Here is a 26,053-nt window from a genome sequence, read left to right as displayed (position 1 = left end):
TCTTTCTTTATAATTGAATGGACCTTGATAGAAGCTTTTTGATGTCTGACCTTTGACTCCTGGCGTACGTTCTACAGGACTGCCCCCAGCTGCTGCACTCTGGAGAGATCCTGATCCCAGCAGGGGAGGTGAGACCCATCACCTTGAGGGCCCGGAACCTTCCCCAACCCCAGTCTGGCCAGCGGGGTTACGAGTGTGTGCTCCACGTCCAGGGAAACAACCACCGCGTCACCGCCCTGCGCTTTAACAGCTCCAGTGTGCAGTGTCAGAACAGCTCGGTACGCACTGTGTGACCCTCTCTAACACTCCCGCTGGGACCAGCCTCAACCTGGCTGTGCATTATCCAGGACCATTATCTCTAGTGTAGTGAATTACATCTGAGGTAGTCTGAGCGTAATCTGAATCTGATCTCATCCCACTGAAATGATCTGTCATGCGGTGTCTCTATAAAATTAGAAGTAGGTTGTCTGCAGTGGAAGGACTAAAACAGACATCTAAATTATGTCTGAAACCTAACATGTCCGTGTCATTCAAACATACATACATCTAGGTCCTTGTGCTTCCCTTGAGACTCAAGTTTCAGTGGAGACCAACTTCTCAGATAGTTGAGTGAGGAAGAGTGGCAGACAGGGCTAAACAGACTACATGACATTTTAATGTATCTATACCTCACTCTCCTCTCTCACGTCCAATGAACAGCCTCTCTAGTCCCCGCAGAGTCCTGTCCCAATATGGGCAAGTCCCAGGGTAGAGGAGCAGATAGTGATCACAGAAATGACAGGTGGTTAAAAGCCTCATCTCTCTCTCTCTCTCTCTCTCTCTCTCTCAGTACATCTATGAGGGTGTAAAGATCAGTGACCTGGCGGTGGACCTTTCTATCGTTTGGAACGGCAATTTCATCATCGACAATCCCGAGAAGATTAAAGGTGCCTGTGCCATCCATCATTGCCTGCAATTGCTGAGGAGTGGAAAACAGTCACTCTGTTGGGATGAATGGGGTCTAGCCCACGTCAAAGCTTTCCCTCTGCCTTCAGATAAAGTTCACATGGCACTCACGCTCTACTGTGTTATTAGTAAGGCCAATCATTTGTGCTGTGAGAGTGAAGGGTGAACTTTTGTGTTTACCATTTTTGGTTTCTGACTGTTAGAACTCTTTCCATTATGTATTTGGTTGTAGAATAGTGGCATTCATTATCTAAATACTGTGAAATATACACGCACTGAATATAATTCAACTGCGGTCCTCCTCTATCCCACAGTGCACCTGTATAAGTGTGGTGCCCAGCGGGACAGTTGTGGCATGTGTCTGAGGGCCGAGAGGAAGTTCCAGTGTGGCTGGTGCAGTGGAGAAGGCCGTTGCACCATGAAGCAGCACTGTTCACCCATCAGCCCCTACGCCAGCCGCTGGCTCAACCTGTCCGGCAGGAATGTCAAGTGTACCAACCCACGCATCACCGAGGTTAGTTAATCAGTGAGACCCTTACCTTTTCCTGCAAACCTCTACTTTAACCTTCATCATTATCCATCATAGGGCCTTAGTAATAAGAGGCCTTCTCAGAAATAACCAGTAAAAACACTGGGATCAGTCCTTAGACATGAGCATCATATCCTCCTTCAAATCAGTAGAACACAATTAAGGAAGGACTATTACGAGACACAGCGAGTGCCACATACATTATCTCTGCAACCAAATGAATGCAGCCATGAGCCGTGCACTATGCAGCCTATTTTGTGAGTCTTTTTGGCCCTAACTCCTTCTTTATTACAAGAGACACAGTGGGTCAGACAGACATATAACTAATGCTCCCACTTCAAAGAGCCGCAAGCCTTTGAAGTCCCTGTCACATTATTAGTGTTTCAGTGGCAGTCTGGGAGGGAATTGATTCAGACCCGGACTGCTACTGCCTGCTGCTGGGAACAGGGATAGAGCTGCACTACAGACCTGAGGGGTGTTTGTGTGGTCAAACCATTTTAAGGAGAGCTTCTGAATAATTATCTTTGTACATAGTGATGCAGTGCTGCTACAGGGCCTACGCATGGAATATTACTTAAAGGCTCTATTTCAACCGCATGATTTCTGATTGATATGTTTTCTACCTATTATTTTATCCTCTCACTTTCAAACACAAGTCTCGCACTTCTCCATGCCACTGTCTCCTCCCTGTAGGTGAGTCCAGTGGCAGGGCCTCCAGAGGGGGGGACACTGGTCACCATACAGGGAATGAACCTGGGCCTGTCCTTCTCAGAACTGTTGGGGAACGTGGAGGTGGCAGGGGTACATTGCACTCCACAGGAAGAGGGCTACATCACTGCAGAACAGTAAGAACCAACACGTACAGAAGCACCCAGACACACATGCATGCACAAACTCAGGCACTTACACGCAAAGACACACACACACACGCACACACAAAGATTACAACCAATGATAGAGATAGAGATAAACAGTTTGCATTGGCTTGCTTTAGTGTACTGAGGAGTGGAGAGCAGAGCTGTTTTGTGTGTCTTCGTGATGCTGACGGCACCGCTGTAATTGAAATGCGCTGCATGTCACTGACTGCAGGGACAATCTGTTAGCCATGGGTTTCTCTCACAGCCATGTCATTCAATTGGTCCATGGCTGAGGGCACCTTATTTATATCCTTGTATAAAGAAACATGCCAGCAGAAAATTGGAAAACTCGCCCGACATAGCAGAGGGGGGCGAGAAGAGGATTCATTGGGTCCTGTTATTGTCAGGTGAAAGGTTAATCCCTAAGACATTTATGGGACTGCTCATTTAGGCCCCACACAGTGCTTTAAAGCATGGTATTACAACCATTATTTTTACTGTAGGTCAGTTTTACAAGGACTTATTCATTGCATACTTTATCTTATTGACCTGACACGAGAAACAAATTTATGGAGAACACACTGTTGCCATGGTGCCCGAGTTAATGGTGGGTGGTAGAGATGGGGTGTAGTTTAACATTGCTATTCTATTGGTGCTATTGGTTTTCCATTAGGAAGAACGATGGCCTTCCATATTGACCTACCACTACTTTGAAAGTCTGCCACAATCACATTGAATGGAGAGACCAACAGAAAATAGCACTTTCTGTTCACTTGAAAAACGTGTACAGCAAAGTTCTCTCTCTCTCTCCCTCTCCCTCTCCCTCAATTCATTTTGCTTTATTGGCACGACGTAACAATGTACATATTGCCAAAGCTTATTAATGTCGAAATTGTCAACAGGACAACAGTGACAACAATAACCAAGTGTCAAAATAACCATACATTCAACAATAACAATAAGCATACAGTAGTCTCTCTCTCTCTCTCTCTCTCTCTCTCTCTCTCTCCCTCTCCCTCTCCCTCTCCCTCTCCCTCTCCCTCTCCCTCTCCCTCCCTCTCCCTCTCCCTCTCCCTCTCTGTGTGTCTGTGACTTGACAGGATTGTGTGTGAGATGGACTCTACGTCTCAGGGAAGGGCACCTGGTCCAGTCCAGCTGTGTGTTGGTGAATGTAGACCAGAACTACGAACTCAGTCCTCCCAGCTCTACTCCTTTGTGGTATGATATGCATACATAGTACACATCTCTCTACTTCATTATTATTGTTCTGGAACAATTTGTTCTCATAGACTATCATATGAGTCATCGACAACAGAGTTGACAAAGTAACATGCCATGTGGAATATTGAGAAAATGCTCTTTTCCCAGACCTCTAACCTGGTGGGACTGACCCCTGGCCGAGGGCCTGAGTCTGGCGGAACTAAGGTCACCATCGTGGGGGAGAACCTGGGTGCTGGTAGCAGAGTGAATGTTACCTTTGGAAACCAGACCTGTGAGCTGTACAGGTGAGTACAGAGGAGAAGGCCAAAAGAGAACCCTCTACAGAAGCTCCTACAAAGATCCTTATATAAAAGTGGGGACTTGATGAAAGTGCCTACTCTTATTTTTTCGGGACCAATTTTAAAAGGTCCTGTGCAGTTAAATATGTGATTTTCCCAGATTCTTCTGTTGAACTGTTTCAACGCGTTTCCACTGCTCCAGAGTCCAATGAAGACACCCTTTACACCACTCCAACCAACACTTGACATTTTGTATGGTGATCTTAGGCTTCTGTGCAGCTGCTCGGCCATGGAAACCGATTTCATAAAGCTCCTGACGAACAGTTCTTGTGCTGAAGTTGCTTCCAGAAGCAGTTTGGAACTCGGTAGTGAGTGTTGCAAATGAGGACAGACGTTTTTGACTCACTACGCGCTTCAGCACTCGGTGGTTCCGTTCTGTGAGCTTGTGTGGCCTACCACTTCGCTGCTGAGCCGTTGTTGCTCCTAGAAGTTTCCACCTCACAATAACAGCACTTACATTTGACCGGAGCAGCTCTAGCAGGGCAGAAATTTGACAAACTGATTTGTTGGAAAGGTGGCATCTTATGATGGTTCCACATTGAAAGTCAGAGGATGCCATAGTCTTTAGTAAGGCCATTCTACTGCCAATATTTGTCTGTGGAGATTAGATGGCTATATGCTCGATTTTATACACCTGTCAGCAACGGGTGTGGCTGAAATAGCCGAATCCTCTCATTTGCATATATACTTTTGTATATATGCTTTTGTATATACAGTGTATTTTTCCACACTATGAGGTTGTATTAATTATGATAATGCTCTTTTAGTGTAAGAGCTGTTTGAAAATACTCCCTGAAATTGGTGGGATGGAGTTTTGGCCTGCCTGGTAACAGCACCAGGCATTAATTTAGTTAGTAGACCAAGAAAATGAATAAGAAATGATTTATTGGGAAATTGCTAAGAAGCCATTTATGTTTATTTTTGACCATTTTAATTTAAAACAATCCCAGAAGGTACTTAATTGTTACCCAGAAGAGTTGCTATTTGAGAATGAGAGAAAAAAGACTGTTTTGGACCTTTAAAGATCAAAAAGGCCTCGTTGTGAGAGTCAGTATGGTGAAGAAGAGGAACCATTAGCTATAAATCCTCTAATTACCACTTTTCCTCTGTAACGTGTCTCTACTGAGGAAGAGGCAGACAGTAATGCTCCCTCCCCCTGCATGGTAATGTGCATAACTCACTGTAGTAGAGTTAAGATTCCCATGCGGTAAAGAGTAGGCACAGACAGAATCAAAGGAATTGAACCTTGTTGGTATTCCCTGTTGGTTTTCCCTGTTGGTTTTCCCAGACGGACCATGTCGGAGATTGTGTGTTTCTCGGCACCCTCTGTGACTGGCGCTGGCCTGGTGCAGGTCAGCCTCATTGTGGATCTGGCCAAGGTGCCAGGAAACCTGAGCTTTGAGTACATTGAGGATCCCACAGTCCAGCGCATCGAGCCAGAGTGGAGCATCACTAGGTACAGTAACCCCCACCCAGCAAAGAATAAACTGATATTTGAATAAACTATTGATGTTTTTCCCCCATTTGGTTCAGCTGTATATTACTGAGGGATAAGGTGAGTGAAGATGCAAGGCACCACAGCAACCTGCTCTGCTGGCCTTCCTGTCAAAGATTATGCATGATAGTTGGTGCAGTGCGGGGTGTGACTCGAGGACACAGAAACAGCCAGCCAGGGAGAAGTTGTGCAGTGGAGTGGCTAGTGGCTTTCTACTAAGTCAACTGACAGAGGATTTCACAGACTTATAATTAAAGTCCCATCGTCTCATCATCTGTGTGCAGTCACACCATGTGGCCACCAAAGCTTAGGTATCCTTTGAAGTGTGGCAATGACTGGATCCATCTCAAGCTAACTAGACAGATGTTCCACTTTTCCATTTAGTTTCTCTCTTCTCTTCAGATCGGTCTCATTTTATTCTGAGCTCTACATGTAGACCAAGTGATAACAGGGTTAGTTTGTTTGTGTTAATACATATAACACAATCAGGTAGCATTCAGGAAATGCCCGTCTTGGATACCTGATAGATGAATAAACAGGAAGCCAGCTAGCAGAACCGTTCCACTTGGCTCTAACTGGCCAGAACAGTTCAATGTTTTCCTGGTACCAAAGATGCATTTATGCTGAAAAAAGTAAAATTCAATACATATCAGGTGATTTTGATGACGACAGGAAGAGGAAACTGCCGTTTATCTCCCGGATCACCTATTCAGTGGCCAATATGGAGGTGTAAAATGGTGTATGTGTTGTGTTTTCTAGTGGACACACTACCCTGATGGTGACGGGGACCAACCTAGATGTGGTGCAGGAGCCGAGGGTCAGGGTCAAGTATGCCGGTCACGAGTCTGTCAACGTGAGTCTGTCCACTGATAACATATTACTGTATCTCTTTCCCCTGTCCTGTATATTGTCTAGTCCTGAGAAATGGTGGCCAATTCTAATTGTCATTTCAAAAGTGTTGACAATTATTTATTTGTTCTTGTCTGTCTCTGTCCTTGGATCTCTCCCCAGGTGTGTAAGGTGCTCAACACCACCACGATAAGCTGCTTTGCTCCCTCCCTGAAGGCAGAGTACACACCGGAGCAGGAGTCAGTGAAACACGTGGAGGAGTTTGGTTTTGTCTTCAACAACGTGCAGGCCCTGCTCACCTACAACAGCACCAGTTTCATCTACTACCCCAACCCTTACCTAGAGCCCCTCAGCTTGTCTGGGGTGCTGGAGCAGAAACCTGGCTCTCCCATCATACTCAAGGTGGGACCACCCAGCCCAACCTAAAGCAGCCCATAACTCTGTAGCAGTACTGTCATAAGATGAGGAGTTCTATCTACTGACCTGACGGATGTGGGGTTTCCCTCTCTGTGTTGCAGGGGCGTAACCTGGTGCCCTCGGCATCTGGAGGGGCCAGGTTGAACTACACTGTTCTGATCGGGGACACACCCTGTTCCCTCACCGTCTCTGACACACAGCTCCTCTGTGAGCCACCCAACCTCACAGGCCGGCACAAAGTCCTGGTCAGTTTGTCTGTCGAAGTCCAGTTCTAGATAAACTATTAAAGGCCCAAAGCAGACGTTTTTGTATCAAATAATTTCTGTGTAACAATTAAGGAAGAATTTTGATAAGACAGTCTGTGAGTGGTCTGAATGGGGAGGGGAAAACTGAAAACTATCTGTTAATGGTAGACAGGTTGGTTTGGAACTCTCTTTATTATCGGTCTATTAACTTATTTGCCACTTGGTGATGTCACCAAGCAAGCCAAAACTCCACCCATGCAAAACCTGCTGATTAGAAGTTCTTGAGTAGATTGTATTTTCAACCAGCAACTGGATGGAAATAACACTGATCAAATTATTTCAGACTTTTACACTGTTCTTTTCATTAGCTGCTATATAATATGATACAAAACACCGGAAAACTGAATTTTTACTGCACTTGGACTTTAAGTCAAATGCAGCTTGGCCAAGGTCAAACAAACATATAAAAAGGAAAGTATTGATCAGTATAGTTTATCTATGTGTTACATTTTGCATGAGGGCCTATGTACACGTGTGTTTATGGTTTATTGTCTATGTACAGGTCCAGGTGGGTGGTCTCCACATCTCTCCTGGTGCAGTCCACATCCGCTCAGACAGCCTGCTCACCCTCCCCGCCATCTTCAGCATCACGGCTGGAGGAGGCCTGCTGCTCATCATCGTCTTCATCGTCCTATTGGCCTACAGACGCAAGTCGCACGAGAATGACCTCACTCTCAAACGCCTGCAGATGCAGATGGACAACCTGGAGTCGCGAGTGGCTCTGGAGTGCAAGGAAGGTGAATCTGACCAGCACATGTTATCAGACAATCTCAACTGCCCATACAAGAGAACAATAAAATGCTAATCCAATCATGCTCTCTCTCTCTCTCTTCGTAATTGTGCCTAGCTTTCGCTGAGCTGCAGACTGACATCAACGAGCTGACCAGTGACCTGGACAGGGCTGGGATCCCCCACCTGGACTACCGCACCTATACCATGAGGGTCCTCTTCCCTGGCTTCGATGACCATCCTGTACTCAGGGAGCTGGAGGTAACCAACCATTACAAACCTGGCAACACCTGACCCCTTGCCATCTACTGTATCTGTACATTATTTGTAGAATCAGATGATATACCCCATGCAAGATCCCTCTACTCTCTGAGGGTTCTGTGTGTGTCTCTGTGTGTCTCTGTGTGTCTCTGTGTGTAGGTGTCTGGGAGTGGGCAGCAGGGTGTGGAGAAGGCTCTGAAGCAGTTTGCCCAGCTGGTGAATAACAAAGTGTTCCTGCTGACATTTATCCGTACTCTGGAACTCCAGCGCTCCTTCTCCATGCGTGACCGCGGCTATGTGGCCTCGCTCATCATGACTGCGCTGCAGGGCCGCCTGGAGTACGCCACAGACGTGCTCAAACACCTCCTCTCTGACCTCATCGAGCGCAACTTGGAGAGCAAGAACCACCCTAAACTACTGCTGCGCAGGTACAGACAGAGAACACTTGTTACCTGTTTTTCTGAATGCTGAAAACCTCATATCACACAGAATAACTGTCAGAGAGAGAGAGCGAGAGAGAGAGAGAGAGAGAGAGAGAGAGAGAGAGGAGACCACAGTGTGCCGTCACAGCAGCAATTTGTGACCTGTTGCCACAAGTAAAGGGCAACCAGTGAAGAACCATCACCATTGTAAATACAACGCATATGTATGTATATTTATTTTCCCTTTTGTACTTTCACTATTTGCACATCGTTACAACACGTTATATAGACATAATATGACATTTGAAATGTCTTTGTTCTTTTGGAACTTCTGTAATGTTTATTGTGTAATGTTTACTGTGTAATGTTTACTGTTAATTTTTATTGTTTATTTCACTTTTGTTTATAATCTATTTCACTTGCTTTAGCAATGATAACATATGTTTCCCATGCCAATAAAGCCATTGAATTGAGAGAGAGAGACAGAGAGAGCGCGAGGGTAGACAGCCATTGTCAGTCTGACTTATACTCTATGTGCCACTCATGAAACATTCAGCTGAAGCTCACATTTCCTCCCCTCCACCTCACTTTATTCTGCACAGCACATTGTTTTCCCAGGACTGGGAGAAGCCTGCTAAATCTTTCATAGGAGGCACTCAATCTGAGACACACTCTTTAAATATAAGGATGTGTTAACATGGGAGCCAGCAAGGCTGACCTTGTTAGCCCAAACATTCTGCAGTCACAAAAACAATCCCAAAGGTAATGGAATGCAGGCAATGGGAAAGAAGTGCTAGCCAGCTATATGTATGAGAATGAGCATTGAGCAGGAGCTAGGAGCTAGAAGCAGAGCTACCATGTCTATCGGCACCATCTTTCGAGAAGGAAAGAGATGAGCAAGTTAGGAGGCTGCAATGGAGCTATACTGTAGTATTACCTCTAAGGGGAGGCGAAAGGTTCATATTTAACAGCTAGATCTTTGAATGTTGTATCAGATAGAACATACAAGTATGTTTTAGTGTATCTATTGATACATAATAAATCACAATCTTGCCCACATAGCGTTTGATGGGATGAGCACTGCTGACACAGTGAAAGGAGAGAAAGTGGTCAGATAGTAGCTTTTGCACAATTATGTCATGACCCAAATAGGTTCCATTCTATAGCAGCAGCACTCAGGTTCTGGTGTTAGTCCTCTGAGACCATGCAGAGCAGCATATTACTTTTACATAAACTAACTCACCATGTTGTTTTTTTACACAACACTGGGTTGTCTACCGTCCCTCTTAAGCATTCTCTCTACCTAAATGGTCAGACCACTCTACGTTCCGACATCTCCCTCTTTTAAAATGTATCCGTCTGTTCCTTTCTTGCAGAACCGAGTCAGTTGCAGAGAAGATGCTGACTAATTGGTTTGCCTTCCTACTTCACAAATTCCTTAAGGTAATATCAATGACTTGGAACCTCATCACTGCAGATGTCACCATGATATACCACTCCAATCCTCGAATTATTGTTATTGATGATACACCAGATGGATTTCTATGTGCGTTGGGATTACACGTGTGTGATATGGACGTGTTTTATGAACAATGTACATCTCCTCTCCTTTCCTCTCTCAATCCTCTCCTCTCGCACACGTCCTTTCCTTCCTGGACGAAGGAGTGTGCAGGTGAGCCTCTCTTCATGCTCTACTGTGCCATCAAGCAGCAGATGGAGAAGGGACCTATCGACTGCATCACCGGGGAGGCGCGCTACTCCCTCAGTGAAGACAAACTCATCCGCCAGCAGATTGACTACAAGACCCTGGTGAGTCACCATACCATACAACAATATGTCTTAGATGTCGGATTCTATTAAAACCACTTGGAGTATTTTCTTAATCATAGTTACCACCATAAAAGTGAGGGGCTTGCTTACACCACAGTTGGTAGGGGACATGCTGTGCAGCGCCTCTGTAAATATTAACTCATGGTGCCCTTATGTCAAAGCTCTGAATAGGAGATCATTCATTGGCTACTGTAGATAATACGATCTAGAAGAAAAAGAAACGCACACCTATTAAGACGAGGTGCTGGCTAGCGGAGTAGAAAACTTGAAAATAAAAGAGAGCCGCACACTCTAGGAGCTCAGATGCAAAAATGTAATTACCAACGTTTCGACAGCCAAGCTGTCTTCATCAGGGTATGTAGATAATACAACAGTAAAGAGCCAAAAGGATGATACAAATCATGTTTGACATGCTGTTCAGTGACACAATCAGCTAAGAGTTAAACCTGATGATGTAATCAAGGCTTGGCCCCTGGGAGAACTTGTCCGTAGCTAAAGCAGAAGTTGGATGCAGCAACAGTGTGGCTCATCCCCCAGAGGCATTAGCCTGAGAGCAGCCCAGTTACAAGACGACACGTCTCTGGTCACCCTGTGGGAGAGGTTGTGTCTCATTATCCATTTAATGCCCCACTAGAGCTGGCAACCCGACATTCAGCTGAAAGTGTGAAATTACATTTCTGGCCAAAGCTGTGAGAGAGATGGCACACAAGGAGAGGAGAGCCTTTTCCATGCAGCCAGGAGGCCGATTTAAAGAGAGGGACAGTGAATACTAATAACAGCACTCTCTCTCTCTCTCTCTCTCTCTGGTCCCTCCTCAGACTCTGAGCTGTGTGAACCCGGACAACGAAAACAGCCCTGAGTTCCCCGTTAAGGTGCTCAACTGTGACACCATCACCCAGGTGAAGGAGAAGATTCTGGATGCTGTCTGTAGGAACATGCACTTCTCCCAGAGGCCTCGGGCTGCGGACATGGACCTGGGTGAGACAGACTGGCTCCAGTCAGAATTAATGGATGACATACAATAACTAATACAGTGGTTATTCCCTGTCTGCTTGTGTCTGACTTATTGAACCTTGAAAAGGGACTCATAGATGCACACCTGGGTTTTTCCCCCCACCAGAATGGCGCCAGGGGAGAACGGCACGTGTGGTCCTGCAGGATGAAGACATCACCACTAAGATTGAAGGAGACTGGAAGAGACTAAACACCCTCATGCACTATCAGGTCAAACCACTCAATCCCCATCACACAGTTCACTAACACAGTTCACAGCCTCGGTACATTCGGTTGTCCACAATGCTGCCTCTGGCCATAGTAAACCAAACTAATCCACCTCTCTCATCTCCTGTATGAGTCAGCTGCCTCCTGCTACGGGTAGATCATGAGGGGTGTTCATGTTAAACAGCTTTAAATAGAGCACTAGTGTAAACACATTAAAGTCCATCTCACTCTGCACTCACTCTGCACTCTGACTATGGGGTGTAAAACATGTTTGCATTAAGCCAAGAGACAAAGACATCCAACTTTAGCTGCCACACCAGGAGGGGGGGGGGGGGGGTTGAAAGAGATGAATGTGTTGATCAAATCTATCAAGGAAATGAACAATTTCCCTCGATTACTTTTAGTCTCTCTGGGGGGGAAATGCTCCCCTCTGCTACGTACCTGGTTCTGTGACAGCCCGGTCTGTGGCTCCTGTAGAGCAGCAGCAGTGAATTCTACTCATGCTGGGAGCCTGCTTTACTGCAAAAGGCATGCACACCTCTCTGACCTTCTTCTCCTCTACCAACCCACCGCAGGAGCCTGCTGAGGGGAGGATGGCTCATGATAATGGCTGGAATGAAGTGAATGGAATGGGTTCCAGCCATTATTATGAGCAGCCTCCTGTGCTGGGTTGGTAAGGGAGAAGAAGGGTCCGAGAGGATTTGAATTACCATTCCAATTATTCCGTTCCATCCATTATTATGAGCCCATCCCCAATTAAGGTGCCACCAACCTCCTGTGCAACCCACACACTCACTCCATTCTACCACAGCAGGCCACCTTGTGACTCGTGTCCAGGTCCAAGCTTCGAAGCTTCAGTGACAGCATCTTCTCCAGTGTTGCGCAGAGCGTCTGGAACTCCCTCCCTCCAGCCATCTGTGACTCTGAGTTCATCACTATCTTTCAGCCCCACCTAAAAACCCACATCTTCACCATTGCCTACCCCCTAAGTTCAAGTTTATTATACTGCATATCACAAATTGTAAATTGAATAACTTCTATAGGTCTTCATCGGGCCAAATTTCTCATATCAATGTCATGTTCTGAGCCAATAATGTGGATTTGGGAGTGGGTCAAACTGACATGAACCCTTGTGTTTTCCGTATGAATCCTGCAGGTGTCAGACCACTGTGTGGTAGCCCTGGTGCCCAAGCAGATGTCCTCGTACAATCTGCCCTCCTCAGCCAGCTTCCCACGCAGCATCAGTAGATACGGTCAGTCAATCAGACCTGCCCTGGAGCCACTCTCACCACCAAACCACTCACTTACCTATTCATTATTCTACCAGACCGACTGAGATAATATATCGTGACAGTCTGTCTGGGACCCTCTCTCTCTGTAGATGTACCATTCCGCTCCACCCCCACCAGTCCTGACAGCCCTCACTCCCGCGTGCCCATGCTCACCCCGGACATGGAGAGTGGGGTGAAGGTGTGGCACCTGGTCAAGAACCACGACCATGGGGACCAGAAGGAGGGTGAGCGCGGCTCCAAGATGGTGTCCGAGATATACCTGACCAGGCTACTGGCTACTAAGGTATTCCCTTACTCTCCCCCCAGAGCATCTTAGCAATTACAGATTCAGTCATTTTGTTCCAATGCTATGGTGTGTTTTTAACATTGCTGTGTTTTTTTTATTTAGGGTACACTGCAGAAGTTTGTGGATGATCTGTTTGAGACGTTGTTCAGCACTGTGTGCCGGGGCAGTGCTCTTCCACTCGCCATCAAGTACATGTTTGACTTCCTGGACGAGCAGGCTGACAAGCACGGCATCCATGACATGGACGTTCGCCACACATGGAAAAGCAACTGGTAAGGGAGTGCAGATTTAATGTGCTACTTGAAAGCAATAATGATTTTATGCTGATCGTGTCAATATATAGACTGTCTATAAACTGTTCTTTCTGATCCTCCCTCTGTCCCAGCCTGCCTCTGCGCTTCTGGGTGAACGTGATCAAGAACCCGCAATTTGTGTTTGACATCCATAAAAGCAGCATCACAGACGCCTGTCTGTCTGTGGTGGCTCAGACCTTCATGGACTCCTGCTCTACCTCAGAGCATCGCCTGGGCAAGGACTCCCCCTCCACCAAGCTACTCTACGCCAAGGACATCCCCAACTACAAGAGCTGGGTGGAGAGGTGAGATGAGTGTGTGTTTTACTCAAATCACTCAACTGTAATATTATTAATGGATTCATAGTTATTCCTTTACACTGAAATCACAGAGGAAGACTGACTTCAGTGTCCAGGCTTTTTGTTAACAGTCCACAGTGAAACATATACCCACTGGGCACACACTAGTTGAATCAATGTTGTTTCCACATCATTTCAATTAAATGATGTTGAACCAACGTGGAGTAGATGTTGAATTGATGTCTGTGCCCAGTGGGTAGCAGCTAGCTACGACATGTTTGCCAGTTTGCGCTCTGAAGTTGTTTCCACCCGGAATATTAACAAGACAACACTCCATCTTAACTTGTCCTCCACACTTACTGGATTGGTCGAACAGTGCAGAAGAGAACCTGTCAACATTTTTTTATTTTTTTATCTCGTCATGTCCAGAATGTGGGGTGTGTAGTTTCAGGTGTTTCTTTTACGCCTGCTGTGTTTAGGTTACATGTTGGCTGACAGAACAGCCTGTGTGCGTTTCTGTCTCCCGCTAGGTACTACGCGGACATAAACCGCCTACCTGCCATCAGTGACCAGGACATGAATGCCTACCTGGCCGAGCAGGCCCGTCTTCACTCCAATGAGTTCAATGTGCTGTGTGCCCTGCATGAGATGTATGCCTACGTCAGCAAGTACAGCCAAGAGGTGAGGCCCTATACCTCAATGTCTTTACAAAATACAGTAGGGGGCTAGGGTTGCATCCAAAACAGGGGCATCTAGATTCAACGTAAATAAAAGTACCCCTTAGCCTGCCTATTTGTAGTAACAGGAGGGTATTTGCAGCACAAAGTACAGTAACCTTGTGTTTCCCAGCCTGCTTTGCTGATTTCGTGTCTGTCTTGTATGTGTATGTGTCAGATCATTGAGGCCCTGGAGCAGGATGATCAGGCCCAGAAGCAGAGGCTGGCCTACAAAGTAGAGCAGATCATCACAGCCATGTCTGTGGAGAGCTGAGGCAGACATGTGTACTGAGAGACACAAAGACAGACAAGGCCCAGGACACAGGTCACATGCTACCAGAAGAGCAAGCAGCCCCACAAGCAGCAGGTGAAGGAAACTGAACAACATAATAATTCAGCCTGAGCGTTCAACAAGGGAAGAGCACAGATATACAAGCAAATTCACCAAGCACTGTTGTCCTCTCTCTGTCTGCTGCAGTGGGGCCACATGTGGAGGTGTAAGGGATGAGCAGGCAACAAGAGACTACTAAACAGTACCACAAAAACTAAATACATGCATATCATAGCCTTGGCCTTGGACTGACATTCCCTTTTCAGCGGACAAGTCTAATGCTGCATCATAAAGTCTTCAGGAAGCCTTATGAAGGCTCCTTGAAGGTTTCAGTTAATGAACTCTGCGATTAGGTGACATTAAAATGTCATCTCCAGATCATCCAAGGTAGCAAAACATTTTTGTTTGGTTACCGCCCTGCCAGACACTCAATTACCAGACACACTCTGAGCACTCTATCATAAAATCCCACACAAAGCTCTTATTACAGGGTGGGGGGGGGTCAATTCTATTATGGCGTACTTTGGGCTGGATTCAATCAAATCTGCCTTAGTAATGTTTACACAGTAACTCTGCCTACTGCCTGTGCAAACATGTGCCTAAATCTGGGAACTGGATGCATTGTGAGGGGAGGTAATCTGGTGCCCAAAACCTTCTATGAGTCTATTTGAATTGATTTATGCTGTTGTGTACATACTGCAGTCCAGATTGAATTGAATTAAGCCATCAGAATTCAGTACATGTGTAAAGAGAATAAATCTGAATAGAAAACCATTCCAAATATACCCATTATTTAAAATGATCACTTCAGCCTGTTGACCCTTGCTCTTAGTCCTAAAAGTTTCTCATGTTTCATACTATGTAAAATGCCCTGTAGCCAAAGTAGAAATTATATTTAGAAAAGTTTAACAAGGTGGTCTTAAGTTATTAAGGCACTCTGGGGATGACAGAAATGAGGGAAGTGGGTTTCTAGACCATTTATTTAACCAACTGTATATTAGCAGTGACCCAAAGTAGCCAATGGAGCTTTGGGAATCATTCCTTAGAGCTGGAAGATTAATGACACTTCCTGTGGGTCAGATCAGTTTCCTCCTGGTTTATGAGACCCCTCAGCCATCAGTCAATGTTTACATTGAACATGATACTTGAATTTCAGTAGATCATTGTGTTATACTTTCAGAGAATCCTCAGGTTTCTACATAGCATACTTTCAAAGGTGGAAACTCAAGATTCCTGTTGTATCAAGTAGACTGTAGCTTTCTTTTAAATATGTCCCATTAACGTTTTTAAAAGATGAGGTCAAGATGAGAGAATAGCCTTTTAAATGGTTTGAATTTAACATATTCAAATGACAAATGATTTTTGCTGTTACATTCACTGAGTGTCATCTTAAAGATTAGTATTATAAAACTGGACTCTCCATAGGATTGCTTTAATTCAGGGTTTCTGTTTGATATGTTTATCTGCACTGAAATCATTCATTACCCTCTTGATGATTTCTCCATTATTCTCCAGTAATTTTGACCAGTTACTTGTCCTGGGCCCGTTTTACCAAAAGCATTGTTCATCGTTAGACCCTTCTTCGTAGGAACATTATTACATCTCCAAGCTGTTTCCCAAAACCATCGTTATTAATGTAGCACTTGGAACCAATCGTAATCTCATGCCTGTCGCAGACAACTTGCAGAACAGCTAAGTGCGTCCTTAGATGCTTTTTCCCTCCTGCGTCCCATTATACACAGAGGATATCCACTAACATTAGAATCACATGGTTTATCAGTGTCTGTGGCCGCCAATGACTTCAGAACAAAGCTGACTACAAATCCAAAGTTGCCAATGTCTTTGCAATTGATACAAACATACGACGTATAAAAATATGCTTCAAATGAAAACTGAGATGAGTACATTAAAATATAAACAGTAGGCCTGTTTCATTCATATAGAAATACATTTAATGTTTTTTAAAATTTTTATTTAACCTTTATTTAACCAGGTAGGCCAGTTGAGAACAAGTTCTCATTTACAACTGCGACCTGGCCAAGATAAGCAGTGCGAGACAAACAACAACACAGAGTTACACACCTCAAATAAACAAACGTACAGTCAATAGCACAATAGAAAATTATATGTACAGTGTGTGCAAATTAGGTAAGATTAGGGAGATAAGGCAATAAACAGGCCGTAGTGGTGAAGTAATTACAATTTAGCAATTAAATACTGGAATTATAGATGTGCAGTAGATGAATGTGCAAGTAGAGATACTGGGGTGCAAAGGAGCAAAAAAAATAATAATAATAATAATATGGGGATGAGGTAGTTGGATGTGCTATTTACAGATAGGCTATGTACAGGTGCAGTGATCTGTGAGCTGCTCTGACAGCTGATGCTTAAAGTTAGTGAGGGAGATATGAGTTTCCAGCTTCAGGGATTTTTGCAATGTTCAATCAATTGAGTTCTATTTTGCTATTTGTAGACTACTGTCTGTATTTGTCTCTATATATTTAATGATGTGTAACATAATGTACGCAATGATATGCCAAATCGGTGATTCAGTGCATTTTCATAAATGTAATTTGGTAAGCGTTATTATAATATTTGCAGCCGTAGGTGGTAATATCTCTCTAGAAACTGATCCGTCGTCAGTATTGTTAAATAATTAGAATGTTAAGGAAAGATTTGCATGGAGAAAGCTGATCTGAGAGTCTATCAGTATGGGAAACGCATGTTACATATTTGGCAGTTGTAGGAAAGATGTCTTATTAAAACACTCTTAAGCCTAAATTCCATCGCAATCGGGAAACCGGGCCCTGGTCATTTTGGTCAACTTTGGAGGGCAATCCACAAATAGATATTCGTAAAAGAGTTTTAAAAACGTAACAGTTGAATCAAAATAAGAAAACCCATGTCCTGTTTAAGTGTTAAATGTTTCATGTGTGATGTTTTTATGATGATAATTTATAAATGTGTGGTGCAATAAACTGTAATACATTTTACCATTGAACCTTTTTTAAACAATAAATTATTGTATAAATATTGTACATACAAAACATTACTATTTTGGAAGCAAACGATTCACTTTGTACTGTTGCTATACATTAAAATGTCAACTGATGGAAATACATTTGTCTGGATTATAAATGAGTCATTGCCAGCATGTGTAGGCCTTGATTATATGTTACACTTGTAGCTTATGGATATGCATATTATTCTTTAAAATATTTCAGACCAATAGAATAGACGCCTTGACGCTGACTTGGCCCTTCTGCCTCACAATGAAGCTAACATGCAGTGGATTTTCTACTGAAGCATCTTGTGTTTCATAATTCATGGCAACTCCACTTCATGTTCCCATTCTTACACTGGAGCCAATGTCTGATGCGATTATTGGGAGGTGATTTGTCTGCCGGCGTAAGCAGCACTAGAACCAAACCAGCCCTGTAGCCTACTCTACTCATCATGCTTTGGCTGCATTAGCATGCAAATTGAATAGTGTTGTAAATTGGTATCGGTTTTGCCTGGAGTGGTTCTCTGAACAGGGCTCCCACAGTCTGATGTCAGAGGTCGACACTGATCTTTGGGATGTTGTTCAACTGTTGTCCATTAATCTGGGTAATTGCTAACATTGATTTGGCTATCTCCATTATTGATGCCTTTAGAGCTCAGAAAGAGCTTGGAAAAGTAAATAATAACTTCAGGTCTGTCTTATTTTCTCAAAAAATTGTCCTGAGTATTTTATTGAGCTAAGATAAATCATTTGAGCAAATGAAAGAGGGATTGGATTCTCAGAATCTCTGAAAATCCATTTGTGGAAAATAGAATGAATTAAATACGAGCCACAAACGTGGTTATATTTGAACAAAGAAAATGTTTGAATTAGAGATGGTACTTGACCACTTGTCCTACAGCCAGCACACAATTCTACAGTATGTAGGTACAGTAGAGGGGGCCTCAAGGGTACTTACCATAGGAGTAATTAATTATTGATACTAACCCTCTGGGGCTCTATGTAAAGGAGTGGGGGAGAGGTACCTTGCCTTTAAGACCCTATACTGTACCTGTCATATCCAGGCAGAGGGGCCTTTTTCAGTACTAACAGCCTGACTTCTCTGCCTGTCAGAGAGCCTCCACCCAGCAGCTAGCATTCAGCTCACCTCCCCGAGAAACACTGGGGAGCATCATTCGAGCTCACACCTTCTCCACCCACAGACAGACAGACGGAGACAGACAGACAGACAATCAGCCTACATGAAGTCCTATTATTTGGCATATGGCTAGAAACCAACTGGATTTATTCACACTACAGTAAAGCTACAAGAAACACACTGTGTCACTTTAATCACAACCCAACAACCATACAATCTGAGAGTGCATTTCCCCTGCTTGATGGGAACATAAATAAGCCTACTTGATTCTATCTAGTCACAATATGGCTGCTTCAATAGTCCAGAACTCGTCTTCCTCCACAGCCCTGGCTGCATTATGTTTGAGCCAGGCAAAGCAAGACCTTGCTTTCACTGCAGATCTTGGAGAATACTTCAGTTCATAGCTATTACTGTGCAATGAATACTAAATGGGAAAGACCTTGGAGTCTTTTTGGACCCTGAGCAACAGAACAGTCCATGTAAAGTGTAGCCATTCTCTACACACAAAATCATACTAGTATCTACTATTTATCATTTAATATCTAACGTCACTTTTTCTCAAGCACATAATACATTATGCAGGTGCACATTTACAAACACACATTCTGTCATAATGTATTTTTAAATGATTGTTTATGATAAGAAAGCGCTAAGTATAGCCATCATAGTCTGTGTTGTTAGATAGATGGATAGTCTAGACTGCTAGACCTATAATATTTGTTGCTTGATAATCTACAGTCTGGTGCCTCATGCTTCATCTCATGTTAAGAACAAGGTGATTACTTGTAAGTCTACCTAACCTTTTTTTCACACACTTATTCACAAGTCATATCTAAATAAGATTCATACACCCTAGTCAATAATTCATTTTCATGCCACTAGACGGTAGGCAACAATCAGATGGCAACAATCATTTAGTTCTTAGGCTGGGAGGTGTAAACTGCATTATAGGAAACTTTCATCAATGCCTGAAAAGTGCTTTTTCAATGAAATGTCCATGTATCAGAGAGCACTTTAAAAAAAGTATTGATTCAACCTCAGTGAGAAAAAAACAAGGCTGGCCAAAACAACTCCCTCTTGAGTAGGGAAAATACTGCAGAGACCTGGATAGAGAGAAACAGTGTTCGTGGCCGGACCCATTCTATTCAAAAGTCACCATTACATGTTAGACTAATGACTTACTGCAAAAGCATTTGTGTCAGTCTATTTGTCTTCCATTGTTTTATTCTAGTTAACTATAGGGCTACTATAGGGCTATTATTGGCAACGATATAAGAGAAGTAATCATTCTCTGTTTTACGCTGTGGCATCTCATATTGAGTGACAATTACATATTCCCTGAACATCATATACAGGGGGGCAAAAAAGTATTTAGTCAGCCACCAATTGTGCAAGTTCTCCCCCTTAAAAAGATGAGAGAGGCCTGTAATTTTCATCATAGGTACACTTCAACTATGACAGACAAAATGAGAAAAAAAATCCACAAAATCACATTAGGATTTTTTATGAATTTATTTGCAAATGATGGTGAGATCTGGAGACTGGCTAGGCCACTCCAGGACCTTGAAATGCTTCTTACGAAGCCACTCCTTCGTTGCCTGGGCGGTGTTATATTTTGGTTTCATCTGACCATATGACATTCTCCCAATCTTCTTCTGGATCATCCAAATGCTCTCTAGCAAACTTCAGACGGGCCTGGACATGTACTGGCTTAAGCAGGGGGACACGTCTGGCACTGCAGGATTTGAGTCCCTGGCGGCGTAGTGTGTTACTGATGGTAGGCTTTGTTACTTTGGTCCCAGCTCTCTGCAGGTCATTCACTAGGTCTCCCCGTGTGGTTCTGGGATTTTTGCTCACCGTTCTTGTGATCATTTTGACCCCACGGGGTGAGATCTTGCGTGGAGCCCCAGATCGAGGGAGATTATCAGTGGTCTTGTATGTCTTCCATTTCCTAATAATTGCTCCCACAGTTGATTTCTTCAAACCAAGCTGCTTACCTACTGCAGATTCAGTCTTCCCAGCCTGGTGCAGGTTTACAATTTTGTTTCTGGTGTCCTTTGACAGCTCTTTGGTCTTGGCCATAGTGGAGTTTGGAGTGTGACTGTTTGAGGTTGTGGACAGGTGTCTTTTTTACTGATAATTAATACAGGTAACGAGTGGAGGACAGAGGAGCCTCTTAAAGAAGAAGTTACAGGTCTGTGAGAGCCAGAAATCTTGCTTGTTTGTAGGTGACCAAATACTTATTTTCCACCATAATTTACAAATAAATTCATTAAAAATCCTACAATGTGATTTTCAGATTTTTTTTCTTCTCATTTTGTCTGTCATAGTTGAAGTGTACCTATGATGAAAATTACAGGCCTCTCTCATCTTTTTAAGTGGGAGAACTTGCACAATTGCTGGCTGACTAAATACTTTTTTGCCCCACTGTAGGTGGAGGTACACAGTGCCATTTTGCTGTATCCAGTGGCGATTTTAGCATGTAAATCCTGGTGGGGCAAACGCAAACTGTATTTCTTAGATGCATGCCAGCAAAGACCTACACAACACTAAAAACAATAAATTAATTGCACTATAATGGCAATAAGAGGTGCCCACAAACTGTTAGGGCCAACATAAAGCACAATGGAGTGAATCCTTACTACCAATACACCTGACTATCAGCGGAGTCTTGTTTGGCAGCGAAACAATTAATTCAGCCTCGTTTACTGCCTTTTTAAAAGACATAGCTGATATAGCTGACTTGCTTAAACAAATGTGGTTTCTACTAACAATTGAGATATACAAATCAAATCAAATTTATTTATATAGCCCTTCGTACATCAGCTGATATCTCAAAGTGCTGTACAGAAACCCAGCCTAAAACCCCAAACAGCAAGCAATGCAGGTGTAGAAGCACGAACAATGGCATAAGGGAACGATGAGCGGACAAGAGTCATTCCGTAATTTCGATGAAGACATTAATGAGCGAGCTACGACGGACGTAGTCAATATAACTAGAACAGTAACGTTCGGCGAAATTAAGAGGTGAAAATAGACCAAATTATTAGGGTGAAGCACACTGGCTATTAACAGCTTACTACACAACATAAACTTAGTACTACTTTCTTAGCTACAGTATACATATCTCCCTGGCATATTACATAATGTATGCAGCAGCATACAATACATGTTTGGACTCACATTGGCTTGTGATGTGCTCACATAAACATGAAGGCGGTGCGGCGGTTTTGTCATCAAACTTTGTCCTCAAAGTCTGGCATTCTCTGGATTCATGGTGGGAACTCAGAAAAAAACACACACAGCCATCCATTGAATAGCAGGCTACTGGTTGCATTGCACTGCTTGCAGTTGGCCACTGATTCCTTCCACACGACTCATTGTTGAATTTGCGATTTCCAACTTGTGTAATCTTTATGTCCAATGGCCGATGAGCACCGATATGTTCTATCTATAATTTCTCTTCATTATTTCTCTTCATATGACAAGGATTAAAAAGGATTTGCCAGTAGATTGTCGACTTGATTCATGATGATGACTGCTAGCTAAGACTTTGAAAGTAAGATATTGACATGATCTGTCCAATCAAAGCTACTGTACATATGACGTGATTTGACGTCATTTTATCTGTGGCCAATGGCCTTGAGCCTTCTTGGAAGAGCACTTGTAATATAACTCTAATGCAGGACCCAAAGGGCTGAAATTTTGGATATCTACCCTTACTAAGGACATAATCTCTGCGATGAAGTAGTGTCCCCATCAGTGACAGAACACTGAGCCAATCATGGCGCAATGCTCCTATTTTTTGCTGGCTCGCCCCACTACCACAGAAAGCACTGAGCTAGGCTGAACATCTGCATTTTGGAGCTGCCTTACTCAAGAAAACAAAAAAGAGACCATGTGTGTATGAGGCTTTATTAACTCAATGATATATATTTTTTAACATTATTTGCTAACTGATATGTATTAATGCCAAAATAACATACAAAACAAGCAAGCCCCCAAAAATATATTTATATATATAAAACAAAATGTGGGACTCAAAACAGCCCCACCTGCCCTGAATGACGTGTCGCCACTGGCTGTATCAGGTATAATAGATGGCACCGAAGGGTAGGGCTGCTGTCTTATTGGCTCTTAACCAACAATGCTATATTGTTTATTTTTTCGTGTTGTTCGTAACCTGTTTTGTACATAATGTTGCTGCTACCGTCTCTTATGACCGACAAGAGCTTCTTGACATCAGAACTGGGATTACTCACTTCAAATTGGACGAGGAATTCTTCTTCAATGAGTCCGACGCAAGGGATATACTACGGACACCCGACCAGGCCCAGATCCCCGTGATTTGCTGGAAAATGAAATGTACGTTTTGTGGAAAGAGATCAGATACCATGTGAGGATCAGGCGACGAGTGGCTAATCTGCCCTTGCCCTCTGTTCTGCTAGCTAATGTTCAATTGTTGTAAAATAAATGGGACAAACAGAAAGCATATCCTACCAACGGGATATTAAAAACTGTCATATCTTATGTTTCACAGAGTCAAGGCTGAACAGCGACATTAAGAACATACAGCTGGCAGGTTATACACTTTATCGGCAGGACAGAACAGCATCCTCTGGTAAGACACGGGGCGGGGGCCTATGCATATTTGTAAGCAATAGCTGGTGCATGATATTTAAGGAAGTCTCAAGGTTTTGCTCGCCCAAGGTAGAGTATCTCATGATACGCTGTAGACCACACTATCTACCTAGAGAGTTTTCATCTGCATTTTTCATAGCTGTCTCTACATACCACCACAGACCAAGGCTGGCACTAAAACCACACTCAATGAGCTGTAGTCTGCCACTAGCAAACAGGAAAACAGCATCCAGAGGCAGCGCTCCTAGTGGTCGGGGACTTTAATGCAGGGAAACTTAAATCAGTTTAATCTAATTTCTATCAGCATGTTGAATGTGCAAGCAGAGGGAAAAAAATTCTAGACCATCTTTACTCCACACACAGAGACGCGTACAAAGCTCTCCCTTGCCCTCCATTTGGCAAATCTGACCATAACTCTATCCTCCTGATTCCAGTTTACAAGCAACAATTCAAGCAGGAAGCACCAGGGACTCAGTCTATAAAAAGTGGTCAGATGAAGCAGATGCTAAAGTACAGGACTTTTTTTGCAAGCACAGCCTGGAATATGTTCTGGGATTCTTCCGATGGCATTGAGGAGTACACAGCATCAGTCACTGGCTTTATCAATAAGTGCATTGAGGACGTTGTCATCTCAGTGACTGTACGTACATACCCCAACCAGAAGCCATGAATTACAGGAAAGATTCGCATTGAGCTAAAGGGTAGAGCTGCCACTTTCAAGGAGTGGGACTCGAACCAGGAAACTTCCCACTATGCCCTCCGACGAACCATCAAACAGGCAAAGCATCAATACAGGACTAAGATTGAATTGTACTACACCGGCTCCGACACTCATCTGATGTGGCAGGGCTTGCAAACAAAAGACTACAAAGGGAAGCACATCTGAGAACTGCCCAGTGACACGAGCCTACCAGACAAGCTAAATAACTTCTATGCTCGCTTCGAGGCAAGTAACACTGAAACATGCATGAGAGCATCAGTTGTTCCGGTTGACTGTGTGATCATGCTCTCCGCAGCCGATGTGAGTAAGACCTTTAAACAGGTCAACATTCACAAGGCCGCTGGGCCAGACGGATTTCCAGGATGTGTACTCCAATCATGTGCTGTCCTACTGGCATGTGTCTTCACTGACATTTTCAACCTCTCCCTGTCTGAGTCTGTAATACTATGTTTCAAGCAGACCAACATAGTCCCTGTGCCCAAGAACACTAATGTAACCTGCCTAAATGGCTACCAACTTATAACACTCACGTCTGTAGTCATGAAATGCTACAGACGTGAGTGTAGCATTTCAATGCTTCATCAATTGCTCGGCTTCCGACCGCAAAGCACTACAGAGGGTAGTGCGTCCGGCCCAGTACATCACCGTGGCCAAGCTTCCTGCCACCCAGGACCTCTATACCAGGCAGTTTCAGAGGCCCTAAATATTGTCAAAGACTCCAGCCACCCTAGTCATAGACTGTTTTCTCTGCTACTGCACGGAAAGCAGTACCGGAGCACCAAGTCTAGGTCTTCTTAAGAAGCTTCTACCCCCAAGCCATAAGACTCCTGAACAGCTAATCAAATAGCTACTCAGACTAGCATGCTGCTGCTATCTCGGTTATCTATGCATAGCCACTTTAATAACTCGACCTACATGTACATCATTACCTCAATTACCTTGACACCGGTGCCCCCCGCACATTGACACATTGACTCTGTACAGGTACCCCCTGTATATAGGCCCGCTATTGTTATTTACTGCTGCTCTTTAATTATTTGTTATTCTTATCTCTTACTTTTTCAGGGATTTTCTTAAAACTTCATTGTTGGTTAAGGGCTTGTAAATAAGCATTTCAATGTCAGGTTTACACCCGTTGTATTCGGTGCATTTGACAAATACAATTTGAGTTAAATTGAATATTGACAAAAAGTTTTTCACACATTTCACAATTGATTATGGAAAAGTCTGATGGCGCCATCACCTGGCCAAATGCATTATCACAGCCTCAGGGAATAAACAACTCGGAAAGGAATAGAAATACCCCCACAATGTGGCATGCTCCCTTCATTGTAACATTTCGATTAGGTGGGCTTCTTCAGGCTAGCAATCAAACATATGGGAGAATGCTGTGTGTGGGTAGTTCTATTCCCTTTGTGTGACTTTCTTCCACTCTACACCTAGAAATGTGTTGGATGTGCAAACACTGTGCTATAAAATCACTAGGCTATAAAATCATCAAGATTGGGAATGTGAACTTGTCTGTTTGCGTGTTGACATGAGTTGCTCTGGATACATGTCTGTATATTTGTGAGTATGTGTGTGTAAATACATGCCAGTGTCTGTGTGACAAAAAGGCGTCTGTCTCAGAGGGTTGCCAGAGTGTAGCTGCTGAGCTGCACAGGGTCAGACAGCCATTTGATTAAAGGTCACAAGCCCATGGTAGGACAGCCTCAGTCAGTTCTCTGACAATGCACCGTCCTCACCTCAACTCATTCCTCAACTCCCATTTGGTTTTCCTCTATCTCTCCCTCTCTCCTCTTTCTTTGTTCTTTCCTACCCTCTCCTTCTGCTTCCTCCTCACCACACACCACGCAGATAGATAGGGGTTGAAAGCTAAATTGGGGTTGGCTTCTTGTTTACCTAATATTCAA

General features: G+C 43.8%; 1 protein-coding gene across 1 annotated transcript in view; it reads left to right on the top strand.

Moving 5' to 3' along the window:
• The window catches only part of LOC109891532 (plexin-A2), a 61,481-nt gene extending 43,725 nt beyond the window's left edge, over window positions 1–17,756 (top strand). The window contains exons 10-32 of the mRNA XM_031825070.1: window positions 78–278; window positions 830–926; window positions 1,260–1,459; window positions 2,168–2,319; window positions 3,432–3,549; window positions 3,700–3,836; window positions 5,179–5,346; window positions 6,145–6,238; window positions 6,397–6,636; window positions 6,753–6,896; window positions 7,459–7,693; window positions 7,804–7,946; window positions 8,106–8,374; window positions 9,745–9,811; window positions 10,031–10,177; window positions 11,017–11,176; window positions 11,319–11,422; window positions 12,576–12,672; window positions 12,801–12,994; window positions 13,100–13,269; window positions 13,383–13,595; window positions 14,120–14,270; window positions 14,484–17,756. Of these exons, the coding sequence (XP_031680930.1) occupies window positions 78–278; window positions 830–926; window positions 1,260–1,459; window positions 2,168–2,319; window positions 3,432–3,549; window positions 3,700–3,836; window positions 5,179–5,346; window positions 6,145–6,238; window positions 6,397–6,636; window positions 6,753–6,896; window positions 7,459–7,693; window positions 7,804–7,946; window positions 8,106–8,374; window positions 9,745–9,811; window positions 10,031–10,177; window positions 11,017–11,176; window positions 11,319–11,422; window positions 12,576–12,672; window positions 12,801–12,994; window positions 13,100–13,269; window positions 13,383–13,595; window positions 14,120–14,270; window positions 14,484–14,579 (3,597 nt within the window). The 3' untranslated portion in view covers window positions 14,580–17,756. The remainder of the gene's footprint in view (window positions 1–77; window positions 279–829; window positions 927–1,259; window positions 1,460–2,167; window positions 2,320–3,431; window positions 3,550–3,699; window positions 3,837–5,178; window positions 5,347–6,144; window positions 6,239–6,396; window positions 6,637–6,752; window positions 6,897–7,458; window positions 7,694–7,803; window positions 7,947–8,105; window positions 8,375–9,744; window positions 9,812–10,030; window positions 10,178–11,016; window positions 11,177–11,318; window positions 11,423–12,575; window positions 12,673–12,800; window positions 12,995–13,099; window positions 13,270–13,382; window positions 13,596–14,119; window positions 14,271–14,483) is intronic.
• The last annotated feature ends 8,297 nt before the right edge of the window (window positions 17,757–26,053 follow it).

The sequence above is a fragment of the Oncorhynchus kisutch genome, linkage group LG5 (genome assembly GCF_002021735.2).
Source record: "Oncorhynchus kisutch isolate 150728-3 linkage group LG5, Okis_V2, whole genome shotgun sequence".
NCBI classification, from domain to species: Eukaryota; Metazoa; Chordata; class Actinopteri; order Salmoniformes; family Salmonidae; genus Oncorhynchus; species Oncorhynchus kisutch.
This window is presented reverse-complemented; position numbering and strand designations above follow the sequence as displayed.